Source organism: Ammospiza nelsoni, chromosome 14, assembly GCF_027579445.1.
Source record: "Ammospiza nelsoni isolate bAmmNel1 chromosome 14, bAmmNel1.pri, whole genome shotgun sequence".
Lineage (NCBI taxonomy): Eukaryota > Metazoa > Chordata > Aves > Passeriformes > Passerellidae > Ammospiza > Ammospiza nelsoni.
In genome coordinates, this window is record NC_080646.1 from 10,689,480 (window position 1) to 10,716,577 (window position 27,098).

Sequence of the window (27,098 nt, forward strand, 5' to 3'; positions counted from 1 at the left end):
ACTCACTTCCTTTTTTTCTTTAATAGATGTTAATGAATGTGAAGTGTTTCCTGGAGTCTGTACAAATGGGCAGTGTGTCAATACCTTGGGATCATTTGTTTGCCAGTGCCCCAATGGAATGACATTAGATGCTTCTGGACGGACTTGTCTTGGTAGGTGTTAATTCCATGTACAGGTGGAGAGCAGATCTATGCAGTGACCAGTGGTTGCAATGCATGTTTTCTAACAAGAAAGGAATGTTATTTTTGCCCATTTTTCAGATTGAATTAGTCAGGGACATGAACTTAGTTCACCTGGAATAGGAACAGGTTCCAATGGTAGTAGCTAAAGCCCATCACCATCTGCTAGCTGATGAATAGCTGTGATTTAGTTCCAGATTGTTCATCTGACAAATCCCTACAGATCATGCATGTTCTTAGCACTCTTCATTTGCAGCCCCACTTTGCACAAAGGCTGGAATAGTGGAGGCTGCACCATTGTGGGCTGGGACTTGGCCACACCATGCACCTTGATGCAGTGTGCAACAGAATATCCCAAGTTTTGTGTGCTGTCCACCCAAAGCACCTTTGTCCATTTATGACAATAATGCCCAAGGTTTGCCTCTGAACAAGGCATAGCTTCTAGTAACTAAAAAGCCTTATATAAGTATGGCAAGCCGGAATGTTTAAAATCCTTTTCTGATCCAAAATTTTCTTCAAGTGTTGAACACCATTTTTCAGAGTGGTGCTTTAAACTTACTTCAACTGTTAATTTCTGAGTTTAGTGTTAATATTTTGCTGTTAGGAATTATGCAGTGTATGAGAGCTTGGTATGCTCCTCCGCAAAAACGTGGAGCAAGCTGTCCTGTGAAGGGATTTTGAAAAAAAAAATTCCTCTGCAGTGAAGTAAATTTTCTCTTTCTTCCTCAACATGTTGTTAAATTGCCCAACAGACATCCGGCTGGAGAGCTGCTACCTGCGGCACGAGGACGAGCAGTGCACGGCGCAGATCCCCGGGCGGCACCGCATGGACGCCTGCTGCTGCTCCGTGGGGGCAGCCTGGGGCTACGAGTGCGAGGAGTGTCCCCTCAGGGGAACCCCCGAGTTTGATGCTCTTTGCCCAAGGGGTCCTGGCTTCTCTACAAAGATAGAAATAAGTGGGAAACCTTTCTCTAAAGGTATGTGATCCATTTGGGGTTGATGCTGACAAATCCCGATGGCTTCTGCTTTTACTGTTCTATCAGACAGCTCCTCTGGGTTTGAAAATTCTGATGATAGGCACTTCACTCACCCTAAGGCAGGTTTGAAAATCCAGTTAGATTTCATGGCAACTGAAATCCAAATAAAATACAAGAGAATTTAGTTTGTGATAGAGAGCATTAAATAACATATAATACTGCAGGCTCAAAACACAGACTTTGTGTCACTAGAGAGGTTAAATGATGCCTGACTTTGCCTCCTGGCATCTCGTAGTACAAGAACCAGAACAAACTGGGCAGTCAGCTTTGAATATATTGAAGGAACAATCCTTACTTGTGAAGGGTACAATAACTTTAATTCTAATGTGAAACAATGAAGAAATGGTGAATAATTTTGGGAATTTCTTGTGAAACTACCTGGAGAAGTAGAGGAAATAGCTTCCAGGATGTTGGCTCAAATCAGAAAATTTTATTTACAGTAAACTTAGTTGTGTTATGACTCTTGTTGGTAAACTTCCAACATTAAATGGGAATCACACAGTGACACCCCAGCATCATGTGCTGAAAGCTGTCTTTCCAGGATTACCACTGAGGTTAAGGTGGACAATATCAGAAGCTAGCCAAAAACTAAACATTATGAAGTCTGAAATGAGGGGAATATATATATATATATATATGAATGACAATTGCTGTTGTTTGTTTCAGCCTTGTTTTATAAACAGTTACTAAGCCATTAAATATTCATAAAGAAAGTGACATGTGCTTTTACTTACGTTCATTATGTTTTCTGTGACTCATGGAAGTCACATTTCTTTTCTCAGAAATTAGAAGACAGAGTACTTCTTTTGAAAGCTGTCTTTGCCTTCATCCTTTGTCCGCTGAAATCTTCCTGAGCTGCAGATCAGATCCTGCAGGACAAAGGGGAGACTGATACTGTTTTGTAGCAGAAAGTGTTCTTGGAAATTCCAGCACAGAGTATCTGTCTACACTGTTGATTAAGGGGACATTAGTATCAGTTTATGTACTGTGGTCTAATTTTCCCACAAGGAAGGGTCACTGCCATGAAAAAGGATGAGCTCTGATGTCAGCATTGCTCTTGTGTGCACTGTTTTTGTATGCAATGGTACCATCATATGTCCTTACTATCTCATTTTCAGATATCAATGAATGCAAAATGTTCCCCAGCCTTTGTACCCATGGAAAATGCAGAAATACCATTGGCAGTTTTAAGTGTAGATGTGACAGTGGATTTGCCCTCGATTCTGAAGAGAGGAACTGCACAGGTAAACTGCATGGATGTGTCTGTCATAGCTGTGAATTGAAAAGGGAAAAGTGAACTCCTTTGGAAACCCTGTGGGTGTGTTTTATCTTACAGATATCGATGAATGTCGCATCTCTCCTGATCTTTGTGGCCAAGGCATCTGTGTCAATACTCCCGGAGACTTTGAGTGTGAATGCTTTGAAGGCTATGAAAGTGGATTTATGATGATGAAAAACTGCATGGGTATGTTTTTACAGACCTTAGATGTGCAATAGTATGTTATGTGGTAGTATAGTATGCTATACATGTTTCTTTGGGGTTTTTTTTAAGGTTTGATTGTGCTTGGGTTTAAGTCTCTTTCATTTTGTGAGCCTTATAAAAGCTAACTTTGAATGTGAAATTGCTACTTCTGCAAGTTGCCAAAGCATATATAAGCAAGGGACAGGGTTTTAGGACATAAATTTTATCCCCACAATCCCCATCTTGCTGAGTGGGGCACCATCCTGAACTTTGAAGTTAAGGTAAATTAAAATTTAGGAGAAGCCTTTTTGAATTTATTTTCTTTTCCTAACTGCATTATGGTGCAAGGGATGACTGACTCTAGGACAGGCTGCAGGGTTGATCAGGCTGTGGTGGGTGAGGGGCTGTAGTGAGGGATGTGCTGGCCCTGCACTGATGCGCCTCCTTTGTCCCCGCAGACATCGACGAGTGTCAGCGCAATCCCCTCCTCTGCCGAGGCGGCACCTGCATCAACACTGAGGGAAGTTTTCGGTGCGATTGCCCTCCAGGCCATCAGATATCACCAAATATCTCTGCATGTGTAGGTGAGACACGCAGGCCAAATCAAGATTGTGCACAGCATTTTGTACCTCTCTTGTGCTGTGCATTTGCAGCGTTTGCTTTAGTACCATTTACCTCTAACGTGTTCCTCTTTTCCTTTTGCAACAGATATTAATGAGTGTGAGCTGAGCAGCAACCTGTGCCGCAATGGCCGTTGTGTCAACCTGATTGGAAAGTACCAGTGTGCCTGCAACCCTGGCTATCAGTCCACACAAGACAAGCTGTACTGCATTGGTAAGGACAGAATCAGCACAGGAGCTCTAGCTAACAGGGAAGATAAAACACACAGAGTTGTTTCAGTTTAATAGATATATAAAGTAATTTTTAATCATGAATGAAAAAATCTATTACAGTTTACTGAAATAGTATGCAAAATCTCCGAAACATGCACATCTGTTTTAGAGAATTGAATGAAGTTATGGCAGTGCTGCACTTAGCTGAGTAACAGATTATTTTCTCTAGTTAATCAATCATGATGCATAAAATCACATATTATTTTTAGTGCCCCAAAACTTCAGACTTCGATGATTAAGAGGGAGTAACTTGTTAGATTAGTTATATATTTAATTAAAAAACATCATTCCTGCTGGACCATGAAATAAAATCATGAGGTTCAGTTGCATACATTCCTTCTACTGTGCCATGGAAAAATCCACTGGCTTTAATTCTGCCAAGTAATTTTTTACCTTGAATCTTACAAAAACTTTGTTGCCCTAATGATCTGTGGTAACTCAGTGCTATTTCTATATGTGGAAGGAGAAGCACAGAAGTGTTTGTATATGCAGTCTTTCCATCCCTGGTTTGCCTGAATCCTTCCCAGTGCCTTTGCAAACACTTGAATGTCAGTGTGCAAACACCAAGTGTAGACTCTGGATCGATGGTGTACTGGAAAGCTGACTCTAAGTATGTCCTTGAAATGTGCTTTAAAGTAAAAATTATTGTGGGTTTAACTGTTATTTTCTCTTTTTTAGATATTGATGAGTGCCAAATAATGAATGGTGGCTGTGAAGACTTCTGTACAAACTCAGAGGGCAGCTATGAATGTAGCTGTAAACAAGGCTTTGCCCTCATGCCAGACCACAGGACATGCACTGGTAAGGGAGATTTTGGGACTTTTCTGCTTAAAGGGCTTATTTCAATAGTTTAAAAACTAGCCTTCTTTTTAAGGTTAAAGCTATTGTAACAAATGCACTATTAAAAAATAAAATAAATGGAAAGTGAAGCTCTTTTTCTGAAGTAAATATCTCCGAAGTGTCAGAATTGGGCAACTGCAGAAACAAGTGCTTTGAAGAGAATTGATTGCTGACAATTTCAGAAAGTGTACAAGTTGATTCTGATTTTAATAACAAATATCTCTAATTTTTTCAGTAGGACATAAATTTTCCCCCTTAAGGTATTGTAGTAGATCCAAATCTAAAGCAGGTTGAAGACCATTAAAAAAATTATCACGAACAGAAGCCAAGATGCTGTGCATGTGTATTGTATGGTTATGTTGGAGAGAGGATAGACAGAGATGCTAGTAAGAAGCTGATTGCTCTGTTCTGTTGTTTTGTGGTGTCTGCTGTTAAGCAAGCAAAAAAATTCCTATTTTTAGTTCTTTGTTTAGTCAAGTGCAAGTATGCTACATTAAGTCAGAGCTAAATGACTTGCAGAGAAATTGAAGACTGAATAATAGAAATCTTTCTTAGGAAACAGGCCTTTTGCACTCTTAGAAGAGTTTGTGAGAAAATTTTTAGAGCTCTGTTATGAACAACTGTTCTCCTTTGGGAGTCTCAAAGTCATAATCCCAGGAAGTGAATTGTACTTGGTGATTTCCACATAGGTTACTGGAAAGACAATATTCTCTTACTTCTTGCCTCACAGGCACTGGCCTGATGAGGCATGTGAATATTTGCCAGCTGTTTGCCAATTCCATCCAAGAGCTCCTTGAAGAGCATGTGAATTATAACAGGATTAATCCCTTGGAATAGAATTGCCTTTATAGTTGAACAAATGGAGAGTTTTCTATACTGGATTATTAGAATGCTCACATTTAGAATCTGTAAGTATTTATGGACCTTGAACCAGGGTCTCAATTACCCTGAGCCCACTCACTACCATTCCAGAAGATAAAAGAGCCCTAAAGCACAGCAAAATGTAGTTTTCTCCCACATTGTGGCTTGCTCTGTCAGAAAGATTTAAAGTAGCCAGCCTTCAGCAAGTATCAGACCCTCATTCAAAGAAAGAATTCAACTAGAAAAAGTGCAGATTTGATTGACCCTGAAAACCTAAAATATTTAGATTAGAAGTAGTTTGCTTTAGCTCAAGTGTCTAGAAAAGGCAAGCTTTTACAAAAACTTGCCCTAACGTTGGTGTTTGGGGCACTTTTTAAATGCAAAAATAAAACCAGTTGATCAAAACTGTGCCTCAGCCAGAATCTAAACCCAGTGAGAGGATTAGAGTGACATGAGAGGGAAGGGAGGAGGGAGGGCAGCAGAGTCTCTGAGCCACTTTTCTGTTTTCATCTTCTCTATTTGACTTGGACCAAATGACCCAAATGTCACTTGAACAGTCTTTGGGATCTCAAATCTGCTGGCTAGAAACAGTTATGTCTTTACTCCCCCTTATCCTTTGTCACCCAAAACCAGAACAGATCGTTTACAGCACCTTCCTGCATATTAAACTAAAACCCTTGGAATAGGAAACTATCATCTTTCTGTTCTCAAACTCAAAATGCAAGCAGCTCCCTTTGCTGTGGGGAGGGGATGGATTCTCTGTGCTTTGTCCACGCGTTAACCTGACCCTGAACACGTCCATTGAAGTTGGTAGTCAGATCTTACTTCAGCTGTGAATTTCTACATATCTATTTCTACATATCCTATCTTGACTCTGAAAAATAGAATTTCCTTCACAGACCAGCTGTAATAACTATCAGCTATTCATTTTCATGCTATCTTCTTATAAGGACTTGAGTGCAATAGCCACATATAAAAAGGTTTAAATAGCAGAAACACCAGACAACCTTGGATGTCAAGTCAAATCTAAGAAAATATCCAGAGATGTGAGGGGTCACCTTCACTACCCTATTAGTATTGAAAATACTGTTTCCTTCTCTTGAAAAGATGTTATTTACATATGTAAACATCTGGTGAGTATTCAAAATCCACATACTAAAGTTTTGCCTCTGCCCAAAGTAAGAAGAAGAATAATAATTTGTAACTTTGCTTTCATGGCACTAAATACCTGGTTTGACACTGTTAGATTACAAGATAAAATAGGATTGTGACCTTCAGTTGTGAAACACCTATTTTCAGTTTTCAGTTTTCTCTGTGTGAACATGTCTTTTATCTTTAACATCACACAAAGCTGGAAGCCATCACAGAATATATTTGCTGATAATTGACCTGGTAAGAATGCTCTGCAGTTCAGTAGTAGGTCATGTTTGAATTGGTGAGGTTATGCATAAATAATCAGCTCAATTAGGAGAAACAACAGGTTCTTTGTCAGCTGATTTTCCCCCAACTGTGAAATTGGTACAGTGGCAGGTTGGTAAATAAAGTTCTTTATTTCTGTCATTATTATTCCCTTTTCTAGAGCTTAAATTTGCATGTTAATTCAAATTCCATTCCAAATTAACATTTTCAGGCTAATGTCCATGTCAACATTATTTGCTTGTTAAGACAAACAGGGACTGGTCAGCCTTCTTCCTTGCGGAAGTTGTGTATCCACACAAGCACTAGCTGCTAGAAATACAGCAGAATAATGAACATAATATTTTAAATTAATGTGAGTTCATTTTCTGCAGCTGCATAATTACTGCAATCCACAATAGACTGCTCTGATAATGAGTTACACCCTTTCTCTTGGAGAAGATTCCTGAATCTTGTCCTTTTTGTGCTGATTTTTTTCCCATGGTATACTAGGCAGAGATTCTGATTTTGGTCTTGCTGGTCTGTGTTGGTGCTGACACAGGAAGATTCTGGGGATTTTTACAAGTAACACTAGTATAACCCCAGGGGCTCTGTAAGATTCCAGAACTTAGCATGATTGCCTTAATAGAATAAAGGATCTGCTTCTGCAGCTTGGCTCCAATCAGTGATGGAAATTTTATCAGTTATCAATTGAGAAAACAACTTTTCATCCTAGAGGATGTAACTATATGGCTGGCCTGGGCAGTCAGCTGAAATACTAAATAAGACCATAAAAATCTCTTAGTGAAATAAATGTATGTACTGTAATTATTCCCATCATGAGTTGAACTGTTTCCAGTTTGTCACCACCTTGAGATCTGTAGAGGTACTTTGCATGTATGATCCTTTTTTAAGATCTGTAAAGTTTGATATTTTTGTTGCTGAATTTGACTTCAGAGCTTCCATTGATTTCAACAATGATGGCTTGTATCCAAGAATACCCAATTATATGTGGCCTTGTGGTACAACAAAAGTTCTGTTGGAGCTTTTTTCTGTGAAGGAAAAGTTGGTTCCTGTTCCTCCCACTTGACTCAGAAGGGAATATTTTGCCATTGACTTTAGCTGAAGACAAGGAACTTACTCATCAGGACAATTTTGCAATGTACTGCTCAGTTATTTACAAGGAGTCAATCTTCACCATGTTTATCAGAGCATTAAAATGCCTACTTGCCATGATAATGGTTCATTGAACTGGATAAAGGTAACATGTTTTAATTTGATTTTCCCCTGTAGATATTGATGAGTGTGAAGACAATCCTAACATCTGTGATGGAGGCCAGTGTACAAACATCCCAGGAGAGTACAGGTGTCTTTGCTATGATGGATTCATGGCATCTGAAGACATGAAGACTTGCATAGGTAAGTGAAAGTACATATATTCCAATCTTCATTAAACACTGAAAAAATATTTATTAGGGCACTCTTTTCAAGTAGACAGACAATGATATTTGAGGAGTATTGCTCTTATTTCCTAGTTTTGGTCACCTGACCACAGAACCAGCCCTATTGCACAAGTGCAAATGTAATCTCTGTATCCCTGGATATTGGGGTGCAAACATGATCTGTAGCCTTGCATCTTTGGGTCCTCTTCCAGTGTAGTTTTTTATGCAATTTAGATAAAAGAGTGCCTGCAGAAGGATATCTAGCAAGGTAAACCACTAGTGCTGATTTAAATTTGTCTCAGACAAAATTTGTGGAAGTGTTGTACTTTGGTACAGCAGAGTTGTGAAACAGCATATCTCCAAAACCACATTTTCACATTTTAATTTAAAATCTTGAGTGTATTTTGAGAGAAATGTCAAACAAAACTAGACAATGCATGCAGGCATATATATAAATGTGTACAGACACATATATGTTGGAATTATCAATAATCACAGCATTCTTTGGATATTGTAGTGCACCTTAGTGTCTATTTTTACAAAAAGCTGGCATTAAAGGTATGTTAATGCAGATATGGTTATTAACAGTTACCCCAGATCTCAAAATGTGTGCTTGTATGCTAGGTAAGGAATAACTACTATAAACAGCTTTTTCTTTGCATATCTAGACCCGTGTTTGTATCAGAATTAATATCTAAAGAGATTTTTCCATTACTTTCTAAGACATCTTAATTCTTGGGGTTTTTTAGATGTTAATGAGTGTGATCTGCATCCAAACATCTGTCTGAGTGGAACCTGTGAGAATACAAAAGGCTCATTTATCTGTCACTGTGATATGGGCTATTCAGGCAAGAAAGGCACGACTGGTTGCACAGGTATGTTTTAAAGCTTAATTATTAATTTTTACTTAAACTCATGAGTCTGCTTTTCTGGTGTTTAGAACCTCCTTTCACTGTGCTTCTTTTCACTTGCTTGTGCTCCTATTATACCTCTCATCTGAATTTGCTGAGCTTGTGTTCTGCTAAACTTCAGTGGTACAGCATTCAGCCTGATGCTGCTTCTGCTGAAATGAGTGGAGCGAGGATTGGGATCAAAATTGGGTGTGTTACTGCACAGTTGTTCATCTGAGAACAGAAAATGCCATTCTCTGTAACTTGACAAACTCCTGAGGACCTCAGTGCATTTGGATTAGTTAATTGTATGCTATGCAAGCAAATAACACGTATCTGTTCAAAGTATTATTTGGCAAACACGGATGGTTTGAAATATATGCTAAAATATATTTTCAGTTTTTGCAAAGTGTCGACAATACAGTTACACAACTACGTTCTATCAGCTGAATCAGAATTTGCTTTATTTCATTTATTGCCAGCAAACAGAAATGAGATTCAAATATACACGCTCTGAGGCCATGATATTAATAATCCAAGTGCTGGTGTCTCAAGCCAAGGTGTTGAGAGTCTTAGACTTTGCCCAAATATGAATGCAAACATATGTTTAATATATTTTTTAATGTAGACTTAGGGTAAACACATTTCTGGCAATGTCTTTGAGACACACTTTTATTCTTAGTCTGCACTTATTGTACAGATTTAATAATATATTTTTTTAAGTGCCCCAAATATATGAAGCTGGTTTTTTACAGCTCTCACAGAAAAGTCTGAGAGCTGGAGATGTATTTTGCATATTAGGCTATGGATGAATAATTGTGCATTAGTAACAGCTGCCTTTGACTTACATATGAACTGATCTAAATCCAAGAAATCCCTAATTGTACTCTTTAGACCAACATTTCAGTGTTCTTTTTTTCTGTGCTAAATGATATGAAGATTTTCAGAATTCTGGACCTGAACACCCTCACACTGATCAGTCACACATGGTGCAGCTGTCAGTCCCAGCCTAGGGAGCAGGCTGGGAAGATGAAGCAGTGAGTTGAAGGCAAAAGACAGAAAGGTCGTGGAGGCAGGCGAGGAATCTCAGGGATGGCTTCTGGAGAAGTGCCTGGAAATAGCCACCATTCTGGCATCATGTGATTCAAGGTGGTGGCAAATGTCCCAAGCAATATTTTTTGTTAAAGGAGATGCCAGGAAATCCCTCTGTCCTAGTCCCAGCCAAGCCCTGACCTGTGGATGGACATTGTCATGAAGGCTCTTGCCACCTCCTTACACATTTTTAACCTTTCCTGCTGCTTTTGTCTGCATGCCAGTATTTCAGAGAGTTTGGCACTCACAAGGAAAAACAGCAGAACACCTTAATTCCAACAGATACTATAGAAGGGCTCAGTAATTTGAAAGAGCCCCATGGTCTAAGATGAAAAAGTGAAGCATCAGTTATGCTGATACAGCTGAGATGGGATCATACTCAAATAATGAATTTTTAAAAAATGATTCAAATAAGAAAGCAGGAAGCAGAGCAGGAAATTTCTAGATTGGTTAAATAATGAAAAAACTGTGGGTACAGATCCCATAGTGATTACATTGGGTAGGTTCTCACATTCTGTTTTTTAAAATGTCTTATTTGCTGCTGGAGAATTTTGAATTTCTCATTTCTTGTTTGCACAATATTAGAGCAGAGTTGAAGTTCCCAGGCTCAGGTACTGCAGACCATCAGAGCCTCCTTCAATATTTCCTCAGGACGGACCTTGCCAACCGCCTTTTGACTCCAGAACCCAGTTCTTGTCTTACAGACAGATCAAAAGCATCCACAGTTTTTAGGAATTCCCATGGAAAAAAAAAGTTACAAAAACATGTACAGCACTTTGAATGGGAGATCCTCTGTTTCTGAGAACAACTAAATCATGTCCTTTGGGTTCCATTCCAGTTTTGTCTAAATATTTCAGCTCCCTTGTCATTACTGAGTGATTTCATTTTAACAAATAAACTTGTTTCCCCCCCCCCCAATCATTTAACAGTATTCAGAATCCACCCACTGACTTACATTCCCATCCCACACAGATGTTAGTTGCCCTAGTTCTCCCCTCTCCTTGGTTCTCAGTAAGAATGTGGACAGAGTTTAGTAACAAAACCACGATTTTAAAAATACTATGCAAAAATACAGGTTGTAGATGCAGCTTTCCAACATCAAGTGCTGTGAATAGTTTAATTTCCATTCACAAGGCAAACTGTGATAATCCAGGCTTAGAACAGTTCATTTTAAATTTTCCTGGGCAGGCAATGGTATGCAGCCACTAGAGAGGAGATTGCTGTGTTTTCCCCTATCTCAGTTCCAGATCATCCAGCTTTATGACAAATATCTTGTCTCTGCTTTTTCTGTCTATAAAGTATACATGTGCTTGTGCAGAAATGAAGTCCTGCTTTGGAACTTGGGTTTGTATGTTGTGATTCATCACCACTGAATTTCTGCCTGTAAATCTGCAGTATTTCACTGTTGATGTAGAGACTTAAACTTGCTCTGATATTTTCACAGAGAAACAAATTCCTCTCTGACTCTCCCATCCATCCTTGCAGTTATGGCTGTGTGCACAGCCCCCTGGTTGTTCCTGGTGGAGGGGGGCTTGGACAAGTTTAAGGCGCTCTTCACAGAGTCAAACTGAAAGAGGTGAACTTGGCAGTAATTTCCCAACATAGCCAACAGATCAAAAAGGAATATGTTACAAGTCAGCTGGATTTCTCCACAGCAGGCTCAGGGAGTTGGGAGGCTGAGACCAGGCTCTGATTCTGCAAGGGCCATGCTGTTGCCATGTGGAGGAAGGCTGGTGGAAGTTACTCAGCTGCAGCCTTGGTGTGGGCTGTGAGCTTGGAGAGTTTGGTGTGGAGCATCTTCCACTGATGACGGTGTTAGTGGGTACAGGAAGAGTGAGTGCACACTGCATACCTGCATGGCTGACAGGAACTTGGGTCTCGAGAGGTCAGACATTTGAGGCAGGGAAAGGAAGAGGTGAGCCTGTCATTTGCCCTCAGAAATAGAGCCATTTGTGACTTGTATAATGTACTCTCCTCTCCATTATTCGTGGCTTCTGGCCATTAACAATACATTGTGTTTCAGGCTTGATGGCACAAGAGAGTTCTGGTACCAGTGAAGCATATGTTTGCCATCATGAGTCTGGGAGCTGGCTGTGTCAGGCCAAATACCAGAGGATGATAATGAAATCCTGCCCACCAAAGGGGGGTATTACAGGAGGAGTGTACTGGCAGTAGGCATCTGTCCAGCAATAACACACTGTGCCTCAGTGTGCTGATGATGTAAGGATGGACAGCAGGCAAGAGCTGAACTGTCCCATGTGAAACTCCAAGACTACAGTATGCTGAATAAAATCTGAGAGTGATTCCAAAAGAGAAAACAATTTTACATATAGGAAGATGAGAATAGGGAATTTTTTCCCATGTATTTTTCAACTAATATGACCGCCAAGATGAAATTCACAGTCTTTTCCCTCTAAAAAGCCTTAGTTTTTCCTACCTGATTACATGGGCAGCAGCCCAGGAGGAGGAAATGCCTTGTGACTTCCACCAGACGACTGGCCCTCGGGGAACTGGGCCCAGGCTCGTGATGCCAGCGAAACGTCAGTGCAGGAAAATGCACAGATATGCAGAGACTGCCAAAAAAATGTAAAAGTCAGAAAATGCTTAAGGGATTTGCATAATTGCTGACAAACAGTACTGATTTATAGGTGGAGTCTGAATCAAATTTACAGTTTGCTAAGGATTCTTATAGACCATTGAAGCCAAATGAAACCTAATAGAAAACAGTACACAGAGTACCTGGAGGATTTCATGCCCAGTGATGAACATGTGAATTTTCTTCAGTTAATGTACACTCTCATTCTGTTCAAATGCAAAGGAATGTTTCTAGAATGTAGATGAGGAAACAGTGACTTATTCCCATGCTCCTCTCTGGCCAGCTTCAGTGATCCACTTCCAGAGTGGGTAAGGGTGTGTTGTGCAGATATTGGCTAGCAGTGTCTTTCCTTTGGTTGTCACATTTTGCAAGCATAATGCAAAGGGTGACAGGTATATATGATGTATTTTTTCTGCACACACATTGAGAGCCCTAAAAGTTTGTGCCACTGTGATTAACGGGAGAGACACTTTATTAATTGGCAAAGGCTCGAGAGAAAAAATATTTATCCAAAGAAGAGAACTGAAGGAGCCAACAAAACAGGGTGACTGACAGGTTTTTTTCCCCAGAGTGCTTAGGATTGTTATGATGTCAGGCCTGCATATTATTTATTGTGTGTATTCTCATCTGTTGTAGGCAGACAGCTCTCTTAGTAGGAATGGGAGTTGTGCAATTGCAGAGCTGAGAACATGTGTGCAGCAGCACTGGGGCACAGTGGGACCGGCTGAGGATGCAGTGTCAGTCTCTGGCTGGAATGTCTTTATTTTCCTTGGCTTGTCACGGACTCATGCTGGAGGCAGAAGGAGAAGGTTGATATAAATCAGTGACTCACTCCTTTACTCTGTAGTGAAAATCCCCATGAAGTCAGTGGGAATAGGCCATCATTGTGTGAAACCCTGACTTCAGTAGTGTCCTCGTGGGTGCTCTTTGGGTCATGATACCTTTACTCAGCCCGAGTAATGCCTTTGTCTTCAGACAATTAAATGGAACTAGCTGGAGTATTTGAAGAGTATAGTACTGTTTGTACTGCCATGCAGACAGAACAGGGAGACAGAACTGGACTCATGCTTTTATTAAAGTTCTTGAGTTAATTTTTCCCCTACAGAGCTCTACTTCTCCTTTCTGTTTCATTCTGTGAAGCCATAATTCAATACTTATGGTAACATAAATCCATATTAAGCTCCAGTATAAGAAGGCATAAATTCCAATGATTTCAGTGCACTGTTTACACAGAGCCATGTTTGGTCTGAGATCTCTTTTGCCTTGGAAATAATGGCAGTGTAATAAATGTAGACTTACAACTCAGCTGTGCAAAGAAAGGAAAGAATTGGGATTATAGCAAAACAACATCAGAGTTAAACACAGGGGAAAAGAAGTAAAATCTGGGATGAAGCCAGTGATGGTATTTTATATGCCTCAATCATCTTTCATTTAAGTATCTGAAGAAACTTTCCATACATCATGGAAATAAGCCCTGCAATGTGCCTTTAAGGGTAGATGGCATTCGAGAATACAATTTGCATTCCCTATTTGATCTTTACCCAGGCAAAAAAGTGTGGAAATATATTGAAATTTTTTACTGGAAAAAAGATATTTTTTTTATTCAAAGCAACTGGAATGACATTTCAGTGGCTGATGCCTGAGAAAGTTGATTCCATTATAAATACCCGCATTTGGGTATAGATTTATATTTGCAGCATTCATTCCAAGGAAGATTCTAAGCTTTTTAGAGTGTGTGTCAAACAGCTGATGGGGAACAAGTGTCCACTGCAAGGGCCCCAGTGTTGTGGTGCTGCTGTTCTGCTGGGAGGTGTTAGTGGGGATTCTCAGGTACAATGTGTCAGTGGGTCAGTGCTTGGTGGGATGGAGCCCACAGTCACTTTATGGAGAGTGGAAAATTTGGCTTAAATTGGAAAATTTTTCTTAAATCCGAGCCTGAGCATGACTTCATTGTGGTGTAGCTGTTGCATGCAAGTTTCTGTTTGTGTTTGCTGGTGGTTTAAAAAAAATTCTTGGCAGAAACCTCTCTTCTGGTGATGGGGTTTTTTTTTGTGTTTTGTTGTGCTCTGCAGGGTATAAGGAAGCTTGTGATTGTATGTTTCAAAGCACCAAACAATCAAATACAGTGGAGTCTTAATGTGAGCAGTGGTTTAACAGTTTGGAGTTTAAAATCATGTAAAGGTTAAAATATAGAGTGTTTGTCTCAGCTTTTTTAAGTCAGTGTATACTGTAGCTGACCTTTCTAAATTCCTTCCAGTCTTTCCCCAAGCCAAAATGAGTTGCATTTTTTTCAGGCCACCCTTAAGATTTTTTGACAGATGCAAGTTTCCTGTTTAGTGTGATGTTATCTTCATGAGTTTCTGCACATGCTAAAGGCAAAACTGCTCTGAGATTATTTGCTCCTGACCCTTTTTTAAGTTTTAAGAAGTAAGTGTCCATTTGCATGTTTTCAGGCCTGGAGTTAACATTCATTAATGGTAGATTCCAGCTGCCAGATTTAGATTCATATCTAGATGTCAGCATTCAGATTATGGGAATGCTCATGTCTGGAGTTTTGAGTCAAAGCAATGCCTCACTTAGAAAGAGACTCAGAAAAGCAAGATTGGATTAAATTCCACTTCAACAGACTAAAAAAAACTCCAAAGCATTAAAAGCCAACCCACAAAAAAAAAAACAAAAACAAAAACAAACAAAAAACAAAACAAAACAAAAACAAAACAAAAAAAAACCAATCCCAAACAAACAAAGCAAAACAAAAAGCCCAAAAACCAAATCACAAAAAACCCCAAAATCTCAACAACAAAAAACCTCAAGCAAGCACAAAATTCACCAAACAAACGCCCCATCCCTCCCAGCCAGCACTCATTTTGGGTGTTTTCTGGCCTTGAGTATTTAATTTTAGGATAATTGACAGATGTAGTCTGCTCTTTGAAGTCATATGTTGCCTTTATGAAAAGGCAAAATATGTGTACAAGGCATAGTGAAAGGACACAGCCTTTTGTTTAGAGAAGTGTGGACAGAAAAACTTAAGAAAGTGTTGTAAAGGAAATAGTTAAGGTGATATCTGGTCACTTTCTGCATTAGCTCCACAACTTCACCATCTTTAAAGAGCTAATTGTTTGCAGGTAAAATCATAGGGAAATTGAAGTCTGTGATTTTGGGGCTGGAAATCCCAAAGGTTGTTACATATTTGATGGCTGATGCATTTCTGGAGGGTCTGAGCTGGGTTTTTGTCTGTGGAATCACATAGAGTTATGAGCTTGTTTTGCCTTTCCATCAGCTGTTTTACAGAGGGAGATGGTTTGGCTTACAGCAACATCTAAGACACCTGGGAGGGCTGAAAAATGGGTATTAGTTTTAAGTGGTTTGATGTGGACCCTAGGTAGATTACATCCTGCATGGAGGTAAAGTGTAGTTCAATAGGGCAGTTACAGAAAATACTGTAAAATCCAAAGCTCAGATAGGCAAGAAAATTCCTGCCAGTTTTGTTTCAGTTACCAGTAATAACTTCTGAAAACATCACCTTTTAGTTTATACATTCTTCAACTACTTATATGGAGCATTAATAATGCTTAGTGAGAAGAGCGGGAAGAATGGAGTCCAGTTTGGGTTTTGTAGTCTATACATTTTGACATTGCCAGAGAATGCCCAAACATGAAAATAAGGTGAAAATAGCAAGTACTGAAATAGAATGTGCTGGCACGACCATGTATGTTGAAGACTGGATGACTTGCTGCCTGGTGTCTCCAAGGATGCTTCTTCCCACTGAGTTCCTAATTAACTGCCTGCCTGATGAGCTCCTCAGCTCTCCTGGTAAATGCAGTGGTACAGCCTGTCCCCAGCCTTGCACACAGCCCCTGGCCAAGCAGAACCTGCTTCATTCCCTGCCTGGGGACAATCCTAGGGGCAGCTAGCTGGTGGTGCCTGGCTGGAGTTCATCAGCATCTGTGCTGGGGCTGTGGGAGTGCTGCATTCCAGGAATCCCTGGGCAGCAGAGTTTCCTTTGACACTTTTTAGCAAACTCTGCAGTGTGGAGTCACTGTTGTAGTCCCTCTCTGCAGACTCTGCCCATCTCTGCAGGATGGGCACTCTGGCAAGGCTGTTTCCTGAGGTACTGTCTTCCTTCTGAAATATACTTTGGAGTGAGCTGCAGCAGCACTGCTTTATGTGCCTATCAGAAGAACAGGTAGCGGGGCAGCATGTTTGAAATGCGCTACGTGCTCCTTTTTCCTTTCTTTCCTTTGTTGTGATTTCATCTTCAGCTTCCTTTTTAAATGCCATGTTGTAAAAAATGCAGACTTGCTTTCATGTTCACATTGCCTTTCTTGAGAAATTCTAGTGTCAGTTGTCTGGATATGAGAAAGTGGTTCCATGAGCTGCTCAAACATCTCTGTTTACAGATATCAATGAGTGTGAAATTGGAGCCCATAACTGCGACAGACACGCCATATGTACAAACACAGCAGGAAGCTTCAAATGTAGCTGCAGCCCTGGCTGGATTGGAGATGGTATCAAGTGCACAGGTGAGACTCTTATGCATTTGTATTTATTTGTAAGGCCAGACCACAATGGGGTTCTAGCAATTCTGAAAAAAGTAATACTACACCTATAAAATGTGAAGGCAAGTGGTTATTGAACTGTTAGGTTGATTTGACACGATCTGTTGGAGGACAAGTCCTTCACCATGGTATCTGTGAAATCAGCCTTATCTCCTGTTTGATTTGTGAAATGATGAGAAGAGATTGAACCATGGAGAGAGATGCTTTGTGCTTTGGGCAGCTGATGGGAGGCAGTGAGGGGCCTCCTGGTGCTCCCCTTGAAAACAAGGTACAGGCCTTAGTACTGAGTGCCTGGAGCTTCCTCACAGTTAGCTTGTCAGACTTCTTTGGTGGGCTGCAAATAAGCTGCTCCCCACTTTTTCAGTCAGATGGCCACACATATGTATGGGTTTTATTATGAAAGATTATTTAAAGTAGAGCTTCTGTGTGCCGTACCCTATTTAAACTTTGTGTTCATGTATGGGTTTTTAACTAATTTTTCCCCTGTTTTATTACTTTAAAGATCTGGATGAGTGCTCCAATGGAACCCACATGTGCAGCCCACATGCTGACTGCAAGAACACGATGGGCTCTTACCGCTGCCTGTGTAAAGAGGGTTACACTGGGGATGGCTTCACTTGTACAGGTGAGCTCAGGAGAGCAAAGGATCAGCTCCGTGCAACCTAAGTCAGTCTGTGATCCAATGCACAAAACCAGCTTTTAAACATTTGAAATTATCATTAATTGTCTTCTCACCTAGGTTGCCACAGCTTAAAAGAAATATTATATATTATACATAGTCTAACTCAATCGCTTTTTTTCCCTTGATAAAATGTAATTTTTCATTCTGCTTTTCTTGTTAGTTTAAATGAGTGGCAAAATTTCTAAAACAATGCTTGAATATGTAATTTGGCTAGTTAGTAAACTAGTCCATTGGCTACTCACCTTAACACTTAAATAGTAGGGCATATGCATCAAAATTACTTCACAAAATTGCCTAAAAATGTTTGTCCTTTCCTCAAGTGAGTGTGTGATGTCTGTCTGCCTTACTCCATCATCCTGAGGGCTGCTGTCAGGATGCAGTGCTGGCATGTAGAATGAAGGAAGTAGCTGCTTCTGAAACCTCATTTTATAAACTGTAAATGAGATTATAAAACTTTGCTAGGGAGATGTTTCCCACCCACACTTCAGTCTTCTGCTTTGAAGAGCAGATTAGCTCATGTGTGCTCAGTCATGAGGAGCCCTGCTCTTGCACTGAGGATTGCAGTGTGGCTGGGGATGTTGCTGCCTGGAGCAGAGCCATGTCCCAGAGCTGGTGGGCCAGCTTTTCAGCTGGTGCAAATCAGCAGCTCTCTATCAGCTGCAGCAGGTTTTTAGAGCATCTGAGAATCTGGATTATCAGGTTTAAGGCTGGGTTTGAATAATTCCAAATTCTAAGCAGACCTTGGAATTCTGTTTAATTCTCTCAGTGTAATTTCATCTTGAATCTGATTCAGCTTCCTTAGTGGCCTTCCTAACCCAGTGCTCTTTGTTAATTTCCTGTATGATGATTTCCAGGAGTCTGTAAGCTACACCCTTCAGATGAACTGCTTATAGAACTCTGCATTCAGTAGAACTTTTTTTCTGTTTGGATACTTTATTGTTTGTGAATTCAAGAGGTGTCTGGGACTCAAGCTAGGGCACTCAAATGCTCTGTAAACCCTCTGCCAAACTGTGCAGTGTGCAGCATTCTCCCTGGTAGGTGATTTTTGGTTTACCAGCCATGGACTTTTCAGAACTCATGCTGCCAGCCAGACTCTGTTGCAATAAGGAGGTGTTTTGGTGATGTGTAACATTTCAGCTTGAGAGTAAGGGCCATGATCTATCCAAAGGTGAGTGGAGTCCAGTAGGAAGGCTGTTTCTCTCATCAGCTGTTAACCTGCAGTTTAGTTTTGATGAAGTTCTTTTTGTCAGTGTTTTGATGTTTGGCATGGAGAACTGCCTATTACTCTGTGTTTGCTCACTGCATAGTAAACCTCTTTTTTTTTTTTTTTTTCAATTACTGCCTCTAGGCTTTGCTGTAATAGAAACAATAGCTATAATAAATTTCATGTGCTCATTCTGAGTCTAAATTTGACCATGTGACTGCCTCCAGTTGTTATTAACTGGAGCTACTATACAAGTCTCCTAAAGATTTTCCTTTTGATTAGAAGCTGTATTTGCAATATGTCAGGACTATACAGAGCTGTTACATGTACACATAGCTAGATTGCAGTTTCTTCTGCACGTGTTCAGATAGAATAATTAAAATTCTTGGAGCACTGAATGCTTCAACTCAAATGTTGGTGAGAAAAGCATCTTTATTGCTAACTTGCAATATCCCTTCCTTTTACAGACCTTGATGAATGTGCAGAAAACTTGAATCTCTGTGAAAATGGGCAGTGCCTCAATGCCCCTGGAGGGTATCGCTGTGAATGTGAAATGGGATTTTTGCCAAGCGTAGATGGGAAAGCATGTGAAGGTAATTCTTTGTAAGCTTTGAACAACACTCAACAGATTCTGCCTTAATACTGTTTTAATGTTCCAATTTTTTACAATTGTTTGCTGTTGTGGTTGTATTGAGAACTGCATGATTTTTTTTAATAGTATTTGCTTTTCTGCACTTCATACATTTATTATGGATCTGTAGATGTTCATCTACCGGCTGTATATAAAGAGAACAGCTTTTCAAAGCCTATCTTATGATATATTATTTTGGGGTCTGATTGGTGATCCAAATGGCACTGATAGCTGCCATTTCTTCTTGATCATTGATGTCCAGATCTTCATTTTATTCAGAACAATTAAACAGTAAAAGTTGTTAGTTCTCATTGGTATGTCTGAAGCTGAAAAGCAGTGATTTGGTAACCAATGCAATGCAAATGCTTTGATGGCTTCTGTGAGGTGCAGAATCAGAGTGTGAAGCCTTGCAGAAAGTCTGTGTGGCTACACCAAAAAAAAAAATCCTGTGTGACTATTTGTTCAATTTCAAAAGTGAGCTGTTAACAGTTTACAGCTCATTCATAAGATCTTTGCATATGCAAAGATTCAAAACAATCAAATAATAAACATGTTACCAATGTGATTAAGGTAATATATTTGATTTGAACATTTGAAATCCTCATTAGTTATAGCATTAATGAGTTAAGTCAGTCAAGGAGTTGCAGCCCTATCATCTGACATAGCAATAACTCGTGACAACTGATATTTAATGGAGTTCATAAGTACATCACTTTAAAAAGGATTTTTCCCCTTGAAAAGTGTTCTGTGTATTTTTTAGAAATCTACTGAGTCAAATAATTTGAGAGTGAGTTTCTTTAAACGAAACCAATATTAGGTTTCATAATGTTTCATGAAACAATTTACTTTCAAACCTTTTAGCTAAGTTTAAATAGCTTTTTTAGAGGCTAGCTCCTGTTGCTAAAACAGACTTGCCTTCATGTCTTAGTTGTGTACACTAAGTGCAGTATTTTAAGGTCCTTTGTAAACACACACTTTTTTATTGTATCAAATTAGTTGTTCTTTGTGCAGTGCATGTGGCATTCAGTAAATACTGGTTCAGACTCAGTGATTTGAAGAAAAGACACAAAAGTGTCTGCTTGCCAAGCTTTGAAGTTCACCTTTAGGCACAGGCTTTTCTCTTGCTGGTGTCCAGCTTTCTGCAGATGACTGCTGATTTTTAATAAGCTTCATTTTATTAAGGCGTGTCTTCTGCTATGTTCAATACTTCTACTTGTCAGATTAGCCCACTAATAAGGTAGGATAGTTTCTGGCATAGCTTCCAGAGATATTGGAAGGAGCCATTTTCTCAAAAAATCATTATGGATTAGATTCCTTAGGCTCCAACATAAATCTTCCATGTTTCTTTTTCTTGTCTTACTTGATGTGCAGAAACTGTTGTCTTCCAGATCCATGCTGCTGAAAATGTTTGCAGTTCTCTATGTCTCAAAAAGATCAGGAAACCTCATATTTTTCTCTTCCTGTTCCTTAATCAGATATTGATGAGTGCTCACTTCCTAACATCTGTGTCTATGGTACTTGTCATAACCTCCCTGGACTCTTCCGATGCGAGTGTGAAGTGGGCTACGAGTTGGACAGAAGTGGTGGCAACTGCACAGGTAAAACTCTGCACAGCATGCCTCTTAATCTGCTGCCAGTGCCATAGTCAGCTCCTTGGGAAATTCTTTTAAGAAGCTGTACAAATCAAACTGGTTATAGGAAACTAACTTCTCTACTGTATAACACAGGATTCACCATATCTTTTTTATGCTCCTCTTTACTGTTCTTTGTCCACCTCTGATATCCCCTTAAGAAGGGGAAAAACAGATCAGAGAATCCCTCTGGCAGAGATGTATTGTGCTTTGTGCAGTACTGGATGTAAGCTATGGCCTTGTCTTGTGTTTTTCCCTTAAGTTCTTTTTTAGTACTTTATGTGAATCTTGTTCATAGATTGATTTTTTTCAGGAAAAATGCTTTTTTTTCTTTCTCCTATGAAATGATGAATTCATCTCAGACTGCTGTTCTTCTAAGATGCCTGTTTATTTTTTAGAGCTTTCTGGAGACCACTGTCTCATAACTAATGGATTTGTGATGGTATCTGATGTATCAACAGTGCTCTTGAGTGTCCTGGAGTATTTGCTTAGGACATGCTGTGTTTTTCTTGCAGATGTTAATGAATGTGCAGACCCCACAACCTGCATTAGTGGCACGTGTATCAACACTGCTGGTAGCTACACCTGTGAGTGCCCTCCGGATTTCGAGCTGAACCCCACTCGCGTTGGATGCGTTGGTAAGGGACCACTCCCTGTGCTGTTCACAAGGGAACTTCCACAGAGGGGCTCCAAGCTGGCTGCTTAGGAATAAAGTCCTGGGTCATGGGAAAGGGCTTGATCAGGCTCTTCAATTCCCATCTCACTGCCCCTGGCTTAGAAACTGGAGTAGGGCAGCAGGAGCATGTCCAGAGTTGATGCAGCATGCCAGCAGTGCCCTGCTGCCAGAAGCAACCCCTTGGGGCTTGTTAGAGCTGTCCACAATTTACAGCAAGCAGGAGACAATTTTAAAATTCAACAAACTTTAGTCCACATCCAGCTGGCCCCAAGATGGCAGGCAAATGAATCTGTGGCATGAAGCCACCCATGCTCTTGGAGCACTGAGTGCACTTGGCTGGGTGCAGCTTCATGACCAATGGAAATGCTCTTGTATTAGGCTCCAACTGCTTAGTAATCCTAATATTTCCTTGGTTTTGTTTGTTTAAGAGGGTGTAGGATGATTCTCAAATTTTAATGTGTTTGAAATTCCTAGCATTTAGTAGATGCTTTCCTGCTTGTAAACCTTGAGTAGAAGGGAGAGTAGTGGATATCTGGAACTGGAAAGATGTACTAATGTCAGGGAAAATGTGAGAGAAAATGGGAAAAAGCCTGGCTGACATGCCCTTGGACTCAATAAGTAAATTTCCTACTTTGTGAAAAGTCAAAAAAAGCCAAGATATGGAGCACCAGCAACCTACCTAAGTGGAAATGCTGAGGCTCCCTGGGCAGCACAACTTACTTGCTTTTGTGTCCTGCAAGAAATGGGAGCCATCTGTGGGTGTCCTGCACCATGGGAGGATGTGCTGTGTTTTGCTCTCTCCTAAGATGTGTTTGTCATTGTGTGCATTGTGAATAGATACACGATCTGGCAACTGTTACCTGGACATCAAAACTCGGGGGGACAACGGTGGCACCTTCTGCAGCAATGAGATTGGAGTGGGTGTTTCCAAGGCCTCCTGCTGCTGCTCCCTGGGCAAAGCCTGGGGAGTTCCCTGTGAGCACTGCCCACTGGTGAACACAAGTAAGTCTGCATTGCCTGGCTTGAGCACAGCCATGTGTTTGGTGGGATTTTTCCTAATTTAGCCAGGAATAGCTAAAATAGCTCAAATACTGGTGTGCATTTATTGTGGGCATGCAAGGGGCTGGCTTCCACTGGTCTTCACCAAAAATTTTACCATTCTTTCAGAAAGGTTATTTAGTCAGAATATTATTGTTTCTTTTGAGAAAGTTTGCTCTTACACTGAAGACTACTGAACTATTTACGAAATGGAATAACAGATAATGTTACAGAGTAAAATCTAGTGTCTCTAGCTGGTTACTTTGTAAATTTACATTTAAATTATCTGTAATAATCTGATCTGTTTTCAAAAACAATTGTGCTGAAACTCTTTCTACCATCATATGCTCATAAATCTGTTTTGTTTACAGCTGAATATAAGGTTCTTTGCCCTGGAGGGGAAGGATTCAGACCAAACCCTATCACAGTTATATTAGAAGGTAATATTTGCAATTTCCTATGTTTACATGTCTGAAATTGTAAAACTCTGTAGTGAGGGTCTTTTTTTTTTTTTCATTGCAAACATTAATAAAATATTTATGTGTTTGGACAGATATTGATGAATGTCAAGAACTTCCTGGACTTTGCCAAGGAGGAAAATGTATCAATACATTTGGGAGCTTCCAGTGTCAGTGTCCATCAGGATACTACTTGAATGAAGAGACTCGAGTGTGTGATGGTATGGAGCTTTCACTTAACTAGACTTCTGCTTTATTCTTTGAAAATAAAGACAGATCAATATGCAGAGAATGAATCTTTCCTTGAAAAGGAGCACAACCAGACTAAGCACTGTAAAGCTATAGGGTGGTAAAATTGAACAAGTTGAAATACTGCATTAAGAGTGTGAAAATTCCTTCTTGACCATGTTGAAATAGATGAAAGGGGTTTTTTTATTATTATATTTTGATCAAAACCTGAAAGTCCAAGAATTTTTTTCTGTAAGACATAATTTGGTAACTGGCTATAAAAAAAATAGCTGTTTGGTAATGGGCAATGAATAAGCAGTCAGATAAAAGAAATTTTCCCCATGAATCTGGTGGACTGGTGTGTCCATGTATTTTTCCACTGCTTTTTCACCCCTGCTTACCAAGTCATCAACTGAAAATATTGGTTTTACTGCAAAACATGTTCCTTTCCACAGCACAATCACAAGTATATGTCACATCATGTGCCACTCTCAAGGTGTGCTGGATATAAAATCTTAAGCAACCCATCAAGTTCCAAAATTTCCTGTTGTCCATGCTGTCTTTGGTCTTCCAGATTGTTAATAATGTTAATGTGGTGCCCATGAGGTGCAAATCACTGCAGAAATACAAAACATTCAGGTCCTAAATTAAGACTGAACCAAAGTGCTTCATCCACATTATGCTTATGTAGCCCGACAGATGCTGAGTGGTTTGTCAAAGATACTCTAAAGTTTTAAGGCTGGGAAAATATTTTTGAACTTTTGGGAACTGAGGTGTTTTGGAGATGGTTTGATTTTGGTTAGATTTTTTTAAACAAAACTTAGTCTCTTGATGAAGGAAATGTGACATCTTGTGTGGAAAACATGGCTCACTTTCCCCACTCAGGCAATGCTCAGTAGGGACTCCACAGGGAGCCACCTGGTTCATCTCTAGATCTTAGAGTCCAGAATGGAGGAGGTCCTCAAACACTATTTTTGTGCAACAGATGCAAAAGTCAAATTGCTGTTTCTGAGCTTTCACACATATCAGAGTTCCCATCTTTGCATCACAGCTGGGCTTTCCTTGGCCACCTGTGCTGCCACTTCCTTTTCTGTGTGGCTTTGCTCCACCATGACCTTCCTCAGAGCCCCTTCAGCTCTTCTCCACCAGCACCTTCCTACCTCAGGCATTACTGAGACATTTTTGTTCTCAGAAGCACAACAAGAAAGCTTCTGTGGCCACTCACTCACTGCCTGTTTGTTCTCTTCTAGATGTGAATGAGTGTGAGACACCTGGCATCTGTGGACCTGGCACGTGTTACAATACTGTTGGGAACTACACCTGCATCTGCCCTCCTGATTACATGCAAGTCAATGGAGGAAACAACTGCATGGGTGTGTGCTGGGGTTTCTCTAAAGCTTTAGCTTAGTGCTTTGGGCCAGGGAGATCATCTCCCCTAAGAGTTGCCTACTGCATTGGCCTGAGGTTTTCTTAATTTTCACAGATATGAGAAGAAGTCTGTGTTATAGAAATTACTATGCTGACAATCAAACCTGTGATGGAGAGCTGCTCTTCAATATGACCAAGAAAATGTGCTGCTGTTCCTACAACATTGGGCGTGCCTGGAATAAGCCTTGTGAGCAGTGTCCTATCCCAAGCACAGGTACATTTTTGCAGTGCAAAGCTATCTGAAGGCCTTGATAACATCATAATCATTCTTAGTGAGTGTAACACCATTAGAGATGCTATGTCTTTTTTTGCTCTCATGTGTCTAAAATGAAGGGATTAGTTGCCTCTTTGCTGGAGATGACTAGCCCCAGTCATGATGAAGGCTTATGTGGAGTGGTTTGTGTCTGTGCTGCTGGGTTGTGCCTGCCTTGTGCCACTTCCATTGTCTCAGAGACTTCATACTGTATATTGATTAATCCATCCCTTTGCAAGTGCTTGTTGATTCACTGTTGAGGCACTGACCAAGACTTTATTGGTGTTGCTCCAACAAATACAGAGTCTGCTCTGCTCTGCCTTGATTGCTGTTTGCCATGAAGGGCCTTTGTGCAGGCTGGGGGCTGGCAGAGATACCTTGGTGTGCTCTGGGAGTGATCTGTGTTGAGCAGCCAAATGTAAGATGTAGGAGTGTCTCTGCTAATTGCATGGGCACACAGGACTCTTCCACCTGGGTGAGACTGCAGGACATCCCTCTCTGGTTTGAGGTGGTTTGCTTCAAGAACAACTTCCTAGACACTTGATTCTTCCCACTTACAGTTCAGGTTTTAACGAGTCAGATCTGAAATTGTGTGCAAACACTGTAGTGCACAGGGATAGGCATAAACATAGCAAAATCAGCATGTGATCCCAACAGACATGGTGAGTTTGGGAAAGGGGCTGCCTACCTCTGCATGCTCTGCACGTTCTGAAAGAGTAGAAGAACTTTCTTGGCCAGAGCATATGATGACTTTTTGACTGTTGATTAATTCCAAATGCTTCAATCACTGCTTTGCTTTCCTGTTGCAGATGAATTCTCCACACTCTGTGGAAGTCAAAGGCCTGGCTTCTTCATTGACATTTATACAGGATTACCAGTTGGTGAGCTGTAATTTATGTTTTGAACTAAATTCCATGCTACCTCTGCCCAGGGAAGAGGGAGGGGAGGTTTGTTTTCCCAGTTTTGTTTGTTTTTTTCACGTGAGGAATAACAATTAAACAGTGTCATGGAGTTCAACCCTCTGTTTAAGTCAAACTTGAGTGCAAACTGGCTACTCCTTGCTGGCAGCAGTGACAGTTGCTGCTTGTAATCAAGGCAACACAGAGCTCCAAAGGAACTGTAATCAGGGCTACATGAGCAGGGCACAGATACTGGGAATGAGAGGTCTGGGAGTAAGGCCAACCAGCATTTGGTCTGAGAGGAACTGGGAGTCTTTCCTTCAAACTAAAGCAAGATTTAGTCTGACATTTCACATCAGTCCCCCTGGGTATTGGTTTGACACAAAAATCCTTTTTTCTGCTCAGCTGGAACATTTCTCACATATGTTATTGTGTGTTACATTTGAATCGTGAGTAACAAATTGCAAAACAAAAAGAGAGAGAGAGGAGGAATTTTAGGACAAGCAATTGAGTAAATCCCTAATGGGACTCCCTTTTGTTTTCATTTACACTAAAATGCAAATGAAAAGCAGATAATGTACCCTGTAACAAACAGAGATGGCATATAGGCAGTAATCAGATGCTTTAGCACGAAGCTGTTCTGTGGTGCAGTGTTTAGCTAGTTCAATGAAAATGTTTCTAGTAAAGTGGGGAATGTAATTTTTAAAGAGGTTACAGAAATTCA

General features: G+C 40.3%; 1 protein-coding gene across 1 annotated transcript in view; it reads left to right on the forward strand.

The window, feature by feature from the left end:
- FBN1 (fibrillin 1) overlaps nucleotides 1-27,098 on the forward strand; it is a 141,765-nt gene that overhangs the window by 89,751 nt on the left and 24,916 nt on the right. The window contains exons 24-43 of the mRNA XM_059481802.1: nucleotides 27-152; nucleotides 932-1,156; nucleotides 2,335-2,460; nucleotides 2,553-2,681; nucleotides 3,137-3,262; nucleotides 3,387-3,512; nucleotides 4,250-4,372; nucleotides 7,961-8,086; nucleotides 8,859-8,984; nucleotides 17,088-17,210; nucleotides 17,749-17,871; nucleotides 19,600-19,725; nucleotides 21,239-21,361; nucleotides 21,910-22,032; nucleotides 22,908-23,072; nucleotides 23,480-23,548; nucleotides 23,662-23,787; nucleotides 25,045-25,167; nucleotides 25,278-25,436; nucleotides 26,285-26,356. Coding sequence (XP_059337785.1) covers nucleotides 27-152; nucleotides 932-1,156; nucleotides 2,335-2,460; nucleotides 2,553-2,681; nucleotides 3,137-3,262; nucleotides 3,387-3,512; nucleotides 4,250-4,372; nucleotides 7,961-8,086; nucleotides 8,859-8,984; nucleotides 17,088-17,210; nucleotides 17,749-17,871; nucleotides 19,600-19,725; nucleotides 21,239-21,361; nucleotides 21,910-22,032; nucleotides 22,908-23,072; nucleotides 23,480-23,548; nucleotides 23,662-23,787; nucleotides 25,045-25,167; nucleotides 25,278-25,436; nucleotides 26,285-26,356 — 2,565 coding nt within the window. The remainder of the gene's footprint in view (nucleotides 1-26; nucleotides 153-931; nucleotides 1,157-2,334; nucleotides 2,461-2,552; nucleotides 2,682-3,136; nucleotides 3,263-3,386; nucleotides 3,513-4,249; nucleotides 4,373-7,960; nucleotides 8,087-8,858; nucleotides 8,985-17,087; nucleotides 17,211-17,748; nucleotides 17,872-19,599; nucleotides 19,726-21,238; nucleotides 21,362-21,909; nucleotides 22,033-22,907; nucleotides 23,073-23,479; nucleotides 23,549-23,661; nucleotides 23,788-25,044; nucleotides 25,168-25,277; nucleotides 25,437-26,284; nucleotides 26,357-27,098) is intronic.